Source organism: Parasteatoda tepidariorum, chromosome 4 (assembly GCF_043381705.1).
Source record: "Parasteatoda tepidariorum isolate YZ-2023 chromosome 4, CAS_Ptep_4.0, whole genome shotgun sequence".
Taxonomy (NCBI): domain Eukaryota; kingdom Metazoa; phylum Arthropoda; class Arachnida; order Araneae; family Theridiidae; genus Parasteatoda; species Parasteatoda tepidariorum.
In genome coordinates, this window is record NC_092207.1 from 60,402,286 (window position 1) to 60,416,854 (window position 14,569).

Sequence of the window (14,569 nt, forward strand, 5' to 3'; positions counted from 1 at the left end):
GTGGAGAAGAATGCTCTCAAGCGTTCTGCTATGTCCCAGGTTACTGCTTTTATCTATATAAATATAATATAAAACAATGACTTCTAATTTTCAATACCCTAAATACTTTTTTTTATTATTAAAAAAAAGTTCTTAATGGATATCACAGACATGGAGAGTTATAGAAATGCTCGATCCTGTATAAATGCGTTCTTTTCCTTATTACATATACTACATTTATCTTTTAGCTAAAAGTTTTACAGTGCATGTCCATTAAATTGTATAAAGCTCTTCATCTTCACTGGACCTGAATAAATTAATGTCCAAATAGATAAAATTATTACATAAGAAGTTACTGCTTTGATTTCTGATTGCTAAAGATATATTGCTTGAAACTTCGATTTTCATTTAATTTTTCTAAACAATATCAGTGAAAAAGGGACCCTGAAATTTACCCTCATAATTCATAGAAAATATATTTATTACAAAGAATTTTAACAAAAAAAAAAAATAATAATTGACGAAAAAAACAAACAATACAAAATAATTACAGAACAATTGGAAAAAATCAGACGTTTCTAACACGAACTCGGCCCTTCGATACTACTTGAAAATCAAGATAAAAACGAACGTTCTTTTCCTTCTCCTGTGATCCGATAATGAGGAAAGTAAGCGAAGTTTTGCCACACGTAGAGAGTTCTGCCCCGCGCCTCCTTCAGCTCATTTCGATAGCCAGTAGAGTAGTGATAATATGAGAGAGCTGGCGCACTGCTAAAATTTAGACAGAGTTAAATTCGTTGCGCAAATTTAAAAAGAAAAAACGTACCTAAAAAGGCAGCGTACACAACTCTTAATCAAAAGCTCCATATCCGTGAGAATATGCTGCCATTGGATTTCTGTGCAACATTTTAAATGCATGAATTTTGATTGACATCCTTTCTGTAAGGTTGAGAAAGGCGGTTCGTTCCCTTATTATATAGAGACATGACAACCTTGCGGGTAGAAGAGGAAAAAAATTGATAAGACCACTGCTAAGAGAGAACAGGTAGGAAAGACCGTGGAGAAAAAGAGTGTAAAGGGTAAATGTGCTACCCTCCCTTGAGAAATCAAAGGATAGCGATGATGTGGCTAACGCCAAAAGCAGAAAATGGTAGAGGTTGAAAGCTCAGATAGTGAATGTGAAGAGATTGGAAAGAGAATTACAACTACAAAAGAACAAGAAAAGGAAAGCCCCTCCTATAATCATTAAGAACTATGATCAGACATGGACCCCAATAAATAAATTCCTAAAGGATTTTAAAATCCAAGGTTTCACTGGGAAAGTTTTCGGAGACGAGATGAAGCTGTCGCTTTCATACTAAGATGATTACCGACATGTTACACGGTACTTACTTAACATCAAGTTCCACACTTTTAAACTTCAAGTAGAAAAACCACTTGGAGTGGTTTTAAAGGATATACCGGCGAATATTGAAACGGAAGAAATAGAAAGAGCTCTGATGGCTAAAAGTTACATCATTACTTAAAGTGAAACAGATGAAGAGTTTCAGAGACTGAGTTCTGAAGAAACTGCCACTCTTCATAGTAACCCTACCTAAGAATGATCAGAATAAGGAGACCTATGATTTCACTTATTTACTGAATTTAAAGATTAGAGTGGAGACCTACAAAGGCAGAACGAATCACGTAACACAGTGCTATAGATACCATGGATTTAGTCATATGCATGATTCCTGAAACCATAAAGTGAAATGCTTGAAGTGTGGAGAGGGGCACTTCACTCAAAGTTGTGACAAGAGCAGGAGCAGCCCTTCAAAATGTGAGAACTGGGGGGGGGGCGGTGTGAGCATCCGTTAAACTTTTTGAACTGTCCTAAATACCCAAGGACTCAGTTTAAAGAACACATACTAAAATGACCTTAATTAAGGATCCTAAGGAGCAAAAAGTGAGAGCTCAATAATAATTGCCGTAGATGACGCTAGATCAGTTATGACTGAGCTTAAATATCTAGTTAATGCTATTAAACAGGAAGGTCTAATTGACCAATTAAAAGTTCTAAACTTCATTGCTCATGATGAGTAATACAGCTAAAAGAAATGCCCAATTGAACTTGTTCAATGGGAACGCAAACGGCATAGTGAATAAGACAGATGAGTTGAAAGATTCTGTGACGAACTATGACCCAGATGTGTTCATAATAACGGAAACACACTTAAATAAACAGTATAACAAAGTTTCTAATTGCACAATTTATCGATGTGACAGAAGATATAGAGGATGAGGAGTGGCGATATCCCGGCGTAAAAGAGTCCGAGTCATGGCGAGTTTGACTATTCAAACAATAATGGTATGGAATATGTTTTTATTCTTTTAAACTACAACAATGAATCAGTCAAAATTGTTGGCCTCTATAATGCACCAACACATACCATTTCAGAAACTCAACTAGAAGGACTATTCGCTGGTGGTTATGACACCATCATAGCTGGAGACTACAATCTAAAGCACATAATATGGGACTGTAATAAATCGAATGTAAATGGTAAAATTTTGAAAAAATTGGTTAATAGATTCTCTCTCACAGTGGTAGCACCTTTAGAACCTACATTCTATCCTAACATGAGAAATCACATTCCTGATATATTGGACTTTATTAGAAATATGTAAATTCCTATGGCAATAAATAATCTGTCATCTGATCATCATCCTGTGCATATCTCTGTTAGCATAACAATGGTTGAAAATCCTAAAATGATTAATAATACAAACTGGAATCTATATGAAAATATTCTTAGACAATAGTAGAAGAAAACTTAGATACCTCAGACTGCAATGATAAAGAAATTAAGAAATTTCAATCACTGATACAAGAGGCGCATACGGAAGCAGCAACTTCTAAAGTGTATAAGACAAACTTCCTAAGGTTCTCACCAGAAATCACTTACCTTATCAAACAAAGAAACTGGTGCAGGAAGAAATATCGGTCCTCAATATAGAGAGGAATATTTAAACTTGAACAAACAAATTCACAAGCAGTGCAAGAGATTTAAGAACAGGCAGTGGAATGAGAAGGTCGAGAGCTTCTGTGTGAAAGACAATTCGATCTGGAGAATGGCAAGAGCTTTACGCACGGATCCACAGAAAAATTAGCCATTAAGAACTGAAAGCGGCTTTGTTTGTACCAAGAAAATAAAAGCAGAGGTGTTTGCTGACTGTATGGAAGAGCAGTTCTCTCTGAATCAGAATTATAATCCTCATAATAATAGATTGGTAAATGAAAGCGTAGAGAATTTTCTGAGATAATATAGTTATATAGTGAGATAATATAGTGAGCTTTGTTAATGCTTGATATAAGTAAAGCGTTTGATAGAGTATTACGTATCAAGAGGTTTCACAAAATATTATAATGCTGAAATCATTAGAAAAGCAAAAAAGAAACTAATTGAACTGGATATAAAAAAGCGAAAGTGGGAATTGATTGGTCATGTTCTATGTAAACCTGGAAAATTTAAAGTAAACGAAGTTTTTGATTGGAACCCTCAGGGCAATAGAAAAAGAGGATACTTAAACATACTTGGCTCAGGACAATTGTAAGCAAATAGAAAACAATAGGAAAGACACGGAGATAGGCAAAACATTTGGCCACAAATAAAGTGAGAGGGAAAGCTATATTAGAAACCCTATGCTCTAATTCAGAGTAAAAAGGAATGTGTATATTGCATTGATTAATTAATATTTCTGCTACAAATCGGGATTGACGGCAAAATTGCTACGCATTAAAATATTAAAAAATGAGAAAAAACACAATTTTTTTTAGCGAATTTCATTTCGGGATTACTTTTTAGATTATAAATTTTACACTTTGCGTTTGCTTCAATAGTTCATTAATTCAAACCGAAGTTATTGTATTTTTTTTACAGTCTTCGTTCTTGAAGATTATCAGAAGTTGCTTTTTCTCTAATAAATTTGTGAAAAAAAAGTTGTTACCGTGCGTGATATAGACTTAGAGAAGGAAAAAAAAAAAAGAAAAAAGAAAGAGGATGCTGGTTAGGGCGGAATAAATGTCTCGTTAAAGAGATTTTGAGTAATTAACGAAATGAAAAGTTTAGATAAGCGGAACACCGGGAAAATTTCGTTGGAATATAAATTATTAATTCGCAGAAGTCTACGAATCGATGGTCTTGGAATTCCGTTATTTAGCGGAAGATTACTAAAATATTTTATATCATTTTGTCAAAAGAAAAAAACACCCTCAAAGCATCCAGGCAAACTAGAAGAAAAAAAAAGAAAAGCTCTTGCTTTTATAAACAGGATCAAATATTCTAACTCCTTGTTCCACCCCACTACAATCTTTGCATTGCTTTTTGTAAACTGCATAGTCTCCAAAGAGGTCAAAGGTTTTTCCATTCATTCAGTAACTATGCAACAGTTTCATATGGCATTCTTATCTAGTTTGACAAATTTAATCGCGCAAGCTGTTTTACAAGCAAAGTATTGCTAAGATGATGATATTTCGACCGTTAGGCGATAAATTTCCATATAAAAGTGGGTATAATAGATGGTAAAAAAACAAAAAATTGAGGGGAAAAATACAACTTTTCTTTAAAATTCCCGATGGATGACCATCCTAATAAAGCAATAATACAAGCTTTAAAAGCCAGAAGATCCATTGGCAGTAAACTCAGAAATAGTATTATAAAATAAAACTTACCTGCATGCACAAATTTTACTAAGCATGAAATTTACAAATATTCGGAACCAATGAAGTTTATATATGCACCCAAAGTATCTACAGTGACGCTATTAAGTCCCATGGGACAATTCCACATTTTCTCTCTCTCTAAACATTTAATCTGGTCCCACCCCTCCTGAAAAGCTACTGACATCTTACGGACTATCGCTAAATATGCAGACATTTAAACCAAATTGAATTGTAACATTTATCAGCTTTTATGCCGTGATTTATGACATAAAGTAAAGACAGGTTCTCTTCTTGTTTCGTTTATTTTTTACAAAACTTTTTACAGATATTATACAATCCAGTTTATATAAATATAACTGTTCTCTAAATAGCAGATTTCAACTTCATGTAGAAACATATTCTGGAAGATGAAATTCAGGATTGTCAAACAGCAATTTTTTCTTCGGTGGTAAAGGTGCAATGGAGGATGTAAAGCGAGTTAAAGAAAATTCTGCACACATAAATAAAAGATTTTTTACAAAAGAAAAAAAAATAACGAAAGTATCACACATTAATAAAATTATTGAAGGATAATAGGTCACTGAGCTTTTTATTCTGCGCTAAATAAACAATGCAATATTTGCGCTAAATTAACAATGTAAACGAGGAATTTCATACTTACTTTTTTTAAAAACACTCTGCATGATTATTATGGGTAAAGCCCCAGATTTTGAGATTGGGGAGGCTAGGTATAATACAGATATAACTTTTCATGTAACTCTTCATATTTAATAACAGTAAATGATACAGTGGTTTTGAAAAAAAAAATCTAAATTTGCACAACATTAATTTAATACAACTATTTTAAATGTATAGAACCCATGACAACCTTGTCAAAACAACTGTTGAAGATTAATACCTTTTAAAAAAAAAAGACTAACTTGAAAAAAGTGCTAACAAGGTAAGTAAATGCTTGGAAATTCCTACTATAACAAAGTTAAGCTTAAATTAAGGAGCTATAGTTCTTTCACAAGGAATTAGCACTTGGCTCCGCCTTCATCACATGGTATCCGATGATGCAATTTTGTTATTTTTGGGAGAAGGATGTGAACAATCCTGAACAATGATGCTATTTGGCAATTGTATGAGAAAAATATTTATTTCGCAATCCCTGTGCATTTTTAAAAAATTAAATGTTTATAAATTTGATGATATTTCTCCCTCTTGAATGAATAGTTTGTGCTTTTTGAGATATTATGATGGGAAAACAGCGGTTTTAACTATAAAATATATTTAATTAGCTAGCATAACGAAAGGTATAATAGCAGATGATAAGCGAAGGGACTGAAAAAAATTCACTGTTTGCGTTTGGCAGGCATTAAGGCCTGTCTCATTTTCAAGTGCGGTGATGTTTTTTCTTTCCCGCGCTGAAATGAACTCTACGTCCGGGGAGGTGGAGCCAAGTGCCAAGTCCTGGTGAATGAACTATACGTAATCTGCCCTTAGGGTAAAATATGTCCCATTTTAATTTCAGTTCATTTACTTTAAAACTAACAAAAACTTTTCCCAACTTATTTGTATTCGCGGTTTGGCTAGTAGCAGATTAAGCAGCTTGTTTATATTTCATCCAAGGTTTTCAAACATGCTCATCAATTGAAGATTAGGTTTGCTTTAATGAGAATTTTCGAGTCGCGTACTTCTTTGTAAGTGATGTAGGAAAAAGGGGTGACATCACATTGCAAATTAATTTCTATCCATTATAAAAGAATAAATTTTCATAAGAGTAGTTCATAAGAAACAAAATCAAACGATAAATTCATTTTCTAAAATGGACATTCTGAGGTTTGTCAAAAGGAGTCCCCCCCCCCAATTCATTGATAAGAAGTGTTTTTTTTGTTGGCAATGCAATCAAAATATCGATTTAGGCAGAAGAAAATAAAAATACTAACACATGCATTGGCCATTAGCTTTTTCTAAAAAGTTACCCCTGAAAATTGGGGTTTAAGTATCTGCAAGATCTTTTTAATACTAATTCCAAATTACTGAATAGTTAAATATAAAATATGTCAAAAATGAAAGGATATTTATGAAGGAGTTTGAAGAAACCAGTTCCTAGAGTCATGGGTATTCCTAAAATAATACTTTCACTCACTCCAACAATAGAATCTTCCTGGCCGAAATAGGCAGCATCAAATAAATGATCAGCAGTCTTTTCAAACTAAAATTTATGAAGAAAATTTTGGATAAGATAGTATTGAAGCAGTATAATATTTGTTAAAGCATACAAATGACCAAAACATACAGGATGGCTCCGAATTCACGATACAAACTTAAGGGTAGGTACAAGACATTGTAACAATAATTTATTGTATAGGAATGAATGGGTGTAAGTAATGTGATCGTACAAATTATGTTAGCTGGAAGATACCAATTTATGTTAAACTCACCCCAACTAATAATCAAGTTATTGAAACAAAGGATTAAAAAACGATTTTCAGTTTGAAAATTATTTCAATGTCAAGTAATATCGGATTCAATATTTCATAAAAAAGAAAAATGACCAAAAAGTGGAAATCATTTGAAATAATTATAGTCGTTGCTTTGCGGTGCAAATCTAAAATACATCATCTTTAAGACTTAACATAAACAAACAGTCTTAGAAAGAAATACTACTAAAACACAAATTAAACAGAGGCTCAGGTTTTACAACATAACCTAGTACAACAAAAGGAGTAAACAAATTAAAATTAAATTTTTTTTTCCTGACAATTGCAACAAAGTACACAAAGTTTGCTTTAAGCAATGTTTAAAAACTATAACTTATTTAAGCAATGTTTGTTGTCTAGACACGTAAAAATATACTAAATTACGAAGAAATGCAAATGACATTGTTGACAAAATGACCCTGTAGATGAAATAACTTGTGGACAAAACAACTCTGACCACAAGAAAACCCTGTCAACGAAATTACCTTCTCAATAAAATCATCTGTAGAAGAGGTGGAGTTGACAAAATGAACCGGACCCTATACAATTATACAGCACTGCATATCTTAATCTACACACAGAAACATATATGCATGTTTAACACACAAAAATACAATTTTCAAAATAACTTTATCCAAAAATTGACTCTGATAGCAAAAATAAATATGTTGGGGAAATTATAATATGTTGGGGGAATAATTATTGACACACTAATTTTATTTGCATACAATCTTGTAACTCAAAGTTAAATGCAATCATTACATCTATCTTTTTCTACATAAGTTTTTGAAATTTTATTGTACTATCAACATTATTAGCTCATTTTAAAAGCTCAAAATTAATGTTCCAGAATTACTGTTATTTTTATACTTAAGTTATTTTAAAGTTAATATTAATTTTAATATGTAGTTACAACAAGAATTTTGTAATAAATAGAAATAAATGTTTAAGCAATAATAAAAATAACAATATAGACTTGAAAATTTACATAATAAAACAACAAAAAACACAAAAAAGCAAACTTTTAAAATAGTAATTAGTTTATAAAAATTCTAGATAACATTCGCTAAAACTTTAGAGCACAAACTTTCAAAATGTGCTAAAAATTTTGTCATGTGAAAAATTTTACTACAATATTTCTGCATAGAAAGAAAAAAGGATTTAATATGAGTTCTTCAATATTAATAAAGAATTGTACTCGTATGAAGATATTTTAATTATGGTTAATATAGAACTTACTGAGGCAAGCATAAGAGCACTTTCCTTCATTTTTGCTAGACCATAACGAGTAATTCCATGTACATCACCCTAAAAACATTCAAGCATACTTTAAAAAATCAATAATAATTTCATTAATAACTTTTCACATTGAACATGTAAATTCCAATTATAATATTTATGAAATATGCAAATCTAATAGAAGCCTTAGTTATGTCAATATTATATATGTATAGGCCAGGGATGGCGAACCAATGGCACGTGTGCCATTTATGGCACGAGACACAATATTTTGGGCACGCCACCGATCACAATTGTTTTTACACTATGAATTGTTATTCCACAAATGTTATTACATTATGAAGAACATGTAACAATTAAATTAAATTTCACAAAAAACAAAGAAAATAATAAACAATTATTAATAAAAAAATTAAAAATTAATGCTAAAAAAAACAATTAATAACCATAAAAGGCAAGCTAACAATAAATAACTAGCAAAAAAAAATTAACAGTCCTGCTTAAACTAACATCTTACAACCTAATATAAGTTATTTGTCATCGAATCTGCAGCATCGGAAGTCACACTGATGTTACTTTAAGTTGTTTTAAGACTTGGCAAAAAAATTTTTTTTTTAAATGTAAGTAACGAGTTTCTTGAGTTGATAGTATTTAGTATTATTATTTTCCCAATAATCACGAAGTCAAAATTATTTGACGGCACGTCTATGACCTCATTAAACAATTGTTTTAGAAAAAATGGCACGTTGGTGTATAAAGGTTCGCCACCCCTGGTATAGGCTATAAATGAAAAAAAAATACAATTAAAAAAAAAAAGCAATGAGTTACTGTTACATGAATTGACTGCGTCAAATGAATGCATCATAATGGATAATGAATGCATCAAAAAAAAAAAAAGTTCGATCAATTATCACAAAACTCTAACTTAAATTTTTAGTTTAATTCACATACCAAACATAAAAACAATTTCTGTATATTTTTATTTCAGCTAAAACTATAGCCAATTTAATTGTATACTAGTGACACTACATTTTAAAACCTCAAAATATTCAGCATCTGGATAAATATAAACTGAAATTTTCTTGCAGCATAATTCATTTGCATAGAATAACATGGAGCATTTTTTCATACAGGAAAGCCAGCAGCTGAAATTTTGGAAAAAGCTTTGACTTATGCTCAGAGGGTGAAATCCTATGTTTCAGCTTTCATGCATTTAGCGCACTCTGATTAATCAAAAGAACATGGATAAATGTTCAAGAGAAGGCCAAGGAACATCTCGGGCTGTCATACCAATGATGATGACGAATCAGAAAGCTTTATGAATTGAGCTAGAAAACCAATTCAATTGCTTTTAGTTTAACTTTGTTTTATTGTATTTAATCCAATCTTATCTTGCAGCTGCAAAATGGTCTAAAGCTTTTGTTATTTGTTACATTACAAAGATCTGAAATTAAAATAGATAGTGACCAGATCTTAGTTTCTCTGAGTATGTATTTCAACATTCTTAATATTTAATGAAGAATTTTAGTAATTATAGTTTAGTATTCATGTTGTACTTCCAAAGAAGCAACCAAAAGTTTGAATTAAGTTTTTTTTCAATAACAGTTTCAAAGACATACTACATAACAATACCAGAAAATATCTTGTTCATGCAAAGTAAAATTTTAAAATTGTTTAAAGGACTTCTTGGATTGGCAGACCATAGTTTCAAAAAACTCTGTTTAATATCCAAATAAGTTAAATAAATAACTGTCGAATGATCAGTTAAACTAGACAATGTTTATACACATTATTAATGTGTACGGATCTTAATAAGAAAAAATGAAAAGATATATATAGTTATTTTTGTTTATCGAACTACCTTCAAAAACTGAAAAACTATAATCCTTTATTATCAATATTTTTAAAAAAGTTGTAACACAATTGAAAATAATATTAAAACAGGAAATAGAAAAATTCTTAATAAAAAAAGTATTATGCATAATATTGAGAACATAAGATTAGAAAATGCATTTTTGTTGAGAATATTACCTTAAATGTCATGAGATCAGCTAGTAAAGTTAAATGTCTTCTATCTACATCAATGGAATGATGCTTCATAGTTGTCTGAATTTCACTGATGATAGTTGATCTATAACAAATGAAAGTTGTAGTTAATTGTCAGAAATAGTAAATTATTTGCGATTCTACTTAGGTATACAAAATTATAATGTAGGGCCACAATATATTTTTTTAAGTTGCATAGTATAAAAAATAAATAAAACATTTTAAAGCAGCATACGAATACTTGCACAATCATTAAATTGCTAAGTTATTTCATAACTGTGTGAAGCAATGCAACTGTAGCTTGAAATTAATAAAAATTATAATTAAGACATATATGTACAATTTAAAATATTAAAACTGACTATTTGTGTGATAGGAATTAGTATAAAAAGTCTGGACAAAGTTATAAATACATACAAAGCTAATGAATGGAAAAAATTATGAATTATAATTAAAAAAAAGCTTAATACACATTCAGTAATTATGGATATAAAAAATAAGGTATTGTGAAAAAATGTATAAACAGAACACAAAATGTACGACAGAATAAAAAAAATTGTGATTGGATTTTTAGTTCAAGAATCATCAACAATTAATCTTGCAAAAAATACTACATCAACCGCTCTACTGCTTGCAGAAATGTGTACTACAGAGTTGAAATTTGACACCCTGATATTGTTGTATACAAACAAACTTGACCTAAGTTTTTTTCTTTTTTTTTTTAAATTCCAATTTTTTCGAAAATTAGAGCATTAAGTGGTTCTTTTTTTTGTGTGAACATTTTGTCACTTTGCTTTAAATAATGATTATTTATCTACTGGTGTAGAAAAATACATATGTCATTCTCGAGATTTTCATTTTATGAGCTTGCACGCTTGACTTAATGTCAAAAAAAAAAAAAAAAAGGCACAATAAGGTAACAAAAAAAATAGACTTAATAATAATTAGACTGAAGAGAAAGAAAAACCTAAGACTAACTTAAACTATTATGTAGCATAAGGTTATCATTTTATATTGTTTATATATATATACANTTTTTATGAAAAATTAATAATATCCAAGTTTTTAAAGTGACTTACTTTGCAGCTTCAATGCCAAGATATTTCTTTACTTCAATAATATTATTTGAAGTTGTTGACTTCCACTGGACGCCTAAAATATTTGTTTATATCATTTGTTTAATTATTTCATTTTAAAGAACTTTTTTATCATTGCTAATTTTTCTATTTTTTAACATACATAATCTATATTTTTATAAACTCATATACAAAGAAAAAAATTATACAAAAAATTAGCAAACACATTGATACATTCATGAATTTTTTTAGAATAATAAATTCACTAAAATTTAAATAATTTCTAAATTAATAATAATATTGTTCGATATATTTACATCTAAACACTCATCTAACAACTTTACACCTATCTACACAATTAAAGTTATGATCAAATTAAATTACAAAAGCCTATGTACTGACATGCTCTTTGGAAAGATAAATTCAAAATTTTCTAGTTTTGTTCTTGTTAATTTGTAATACCAATTTAAAAAGTTTATGAAAATTTAACAAGTTACACAAATGTAACAAGTTTTTTTTTTGTAATATAATTTTAATGACACATAAAAAATAATTTGTATAAATTAAGTGCTCAATTATCTTTTGTATGAAAAAGAGTTTTAAATATTTTTGATCAATGTTGAGAAAAAATACCTTACAAAAATTATTAAAAGTCACTATTAAAAGTCAATAAATAAAAATATGTTTGCTCAAGAGGATACTCAATAATTTTTTCCCACTTTTTTGATATAAGAAAAATGAAAGTGCATTCAGAAAATAACTCATTTAATTATTTTATTTTAAACAGTTTCAATTTAGAATTTTTTTTTTTTAACCATTTTAGAATCATCTCCTAGAAAGAGTTTACATTTTAACTAGTTGCACTTTAAAAAAAAATCATATATATATATTAACGATAAATAGTTTTATTACTAGTATTGTTTCCCAGTTTTTCTAAAAAAGAAAAATTAACCGTTTTGTCTTATTCTTTTAGATTTGAGAGCATGTCTGGACGATACACAATAGTTTTAAATGAACAGAAAAAGATGCACAAATGAAATAATTTTACCCTGAGTAGCCATCACTTCGCCCAGGCCATCACCTTCAATTTGTAGGTTATATTTATCTCCCTCTAAATGTATTAATGCTCGGGAAACAGATTTAAATCCCTAAAATAAGAAATATAAAAACAAATGTTATAAAAGCAGATAATGAGAACAGCACCATGTTCAATCAACAATTGCCATAGTATGGCAACAATCAGGATTAATGAAGGATGCATTGTATCTTTACCCAAATTCTTATATGGGTAAGTGAATCAAATATTTTTAAACAGCCAATATAAAATAGTTTGAAGTTTCATTTAAAGAGCTAAAATTTTGCAGTAGAAACAATATTTTTCCTCATATAAAATTATTAGTATTACAATATTAACCATAATATTAAAAAAAAGATGTTAAAACATATAACAAATAATCACACTAAAATTTTAAATGTATGGATTAATATAAAAATGTTTCTCTTTCCATATCTTGGTTTACATTTGTAATGATTTATTTATCTTGTAGTCTGGCATTTTAACACAGCAATTTAAATTTTTTGTTAGTCCCCTAAACATACCTCAGATGGCTTACCCATATTTGAACATGCTCAGAATTATTAAAAAAATGTCATTTTCTTTTTATAAAATATTACTCATTTTAAGAAAATTAATTTATCTTTGTTAGTTCAAATGAAATAAAAAATTTACACACTTGTTATACCTAAATATTGAGAAAAATCTAAATGTAAGAACACACTCATAAATTAATTGAATAAGTTACAGTTTCTTTTGATTTTACTTGTAAGTCATAAAATATAGAAAATTTTTATTAAAAAATAGAAAAGTAAAAGAGTTTCAAAAAATTTACACCCAAACAATTATTTTTAAAAAGTATTATTTTATACAAAGTTCACTAAAATATCTAATTATTTCAAACTATCTTTCCAAATGGAAAAAAAGTAACTCAATAAGAACTGTTTTTCATTAAAATTTCAATTTCTTTTGAAGATTATTTACAAAATATTATACAAAATTTTCCCTATAGAGATTTATTTATTAAAAATAGTTTTAAGAAATGTTAGACCTCGCTTAAAATTATTTCCCATCCTTTATCAGTGCTTATGCATGCATTAATTATTAAAATAAATAGATCCAGAACACAATAAACATTAGAATACAGAAAAAAATAAAATGTTTTCACTAAATAGAAGTAAATACTGACCCGAATAACAACTGAAGGCAATTTATTTTTGAGCACTTGCATGATGTAGTAATGACTGCCTCTTTTGCTATCAAAAGGCCTCACTAAAATCACATCATTAGAATGAACCGTTATATTAGGTGGCTTTATTCCTCTGATTTCTGGAATATTCGATGTAAGGATGGAATGTTCTATAGTATCAGCAGTTACTTCGAGCTAAACACAGTAAAAAAATATCAATATTGGTCTAGACAACAGCTCAGTTTGTTAGTGTCTTTATTCTAAATAAATCACTACACTAGAATCATAAACTGTGAAGTTTATTTAATTTCTGATGGTTGAAATATTTACAAACCTCTTTGCGGTTTCAGAACACATACTTACACCAAATACTTTTCTATTTTATAAACAGATGGCACTTCTAGCATCAACAGATATATTAAAAAATCATTATTGTTTGCATAATAACAATAATTATAATAATAGCAATAAACTAAAGTAAATAACCTGAAGCAAGCGAATCCTTTCTAAGTTTAATCTAATCAATATGAAGCAGCTATCAGGTAAAAATACTTCTTCCAAATAATTAGACACCTAAATACACAATTGCAAAACATTATCATCACATAATGAAGACATAACACAAATAAATAATGAGGACACATCACAAAAAAATAATTTGTTTTTATATTCTTTTATTACTAGTACAAAGAGAACAATACTTTTTTGAAAAAAATCAATATACAATTAAAAATTTATTTCAAAAATATAGATAAATGCATAGTTAAATTATTGCTGCATAAATGTCCACATCTGAAGTGTAAGCTTTTAAAACTGTTC

At 29.2% G+C, this 14,569-nt stretch overlaps 1 protein-coding gene across 1 annotated transcript in view; it reads right to left on the bottom strand.

The window, feature by feature from the left end:
* Positions 1 to 4,964: 4,964 nt before the first annotated feature.
* LOC107436707 (RNA polymerase III subunit A) overlaps positions 4,965 to 14,569 on the bottom strand; it is a 45,212-nt gene continuing 35,607 nt past the window's right edge. The window contains exons 32-39 of the mRNA XM_071179916.1: positions 14,237 to 14,323; positions 13,751 to 13,945; positions 12,556 to 12,655; positions 11,511 to 11,583; positions 10,417 to 10,516; positions 8,386 to 8,454; positions 6,743 to 6,878; positions 4,965 to 5,147 (exon numbers count right to left, since the gene is read on the bottom strand). Coding sequence (XP_071036017.1) covers positions 5,065 to 5,147; positions 6,743 to 6,878; positions 8,386 to 8,454; positions 10,417 to 10,516; positions 11,511 to 11,583; positions 12,556 to 12,655; positions 13,751 to 13,945; positions 14,237 to 14,323 — 843 coding nt within the window. The 3' untranslated portion in view covers positions 4,965 to 5,064. The remainder of the gene's footprint in view (positions 5,148 to 6,742; positions 6,879 to 8,385; positions 8,455 to 10,416; positions 10,517 to 11,510; positions 11,584 to 12,555; positions 12,656 to 13,750; positions 13,946 to 14,236; positions 14,324 to 14,569) is intronic.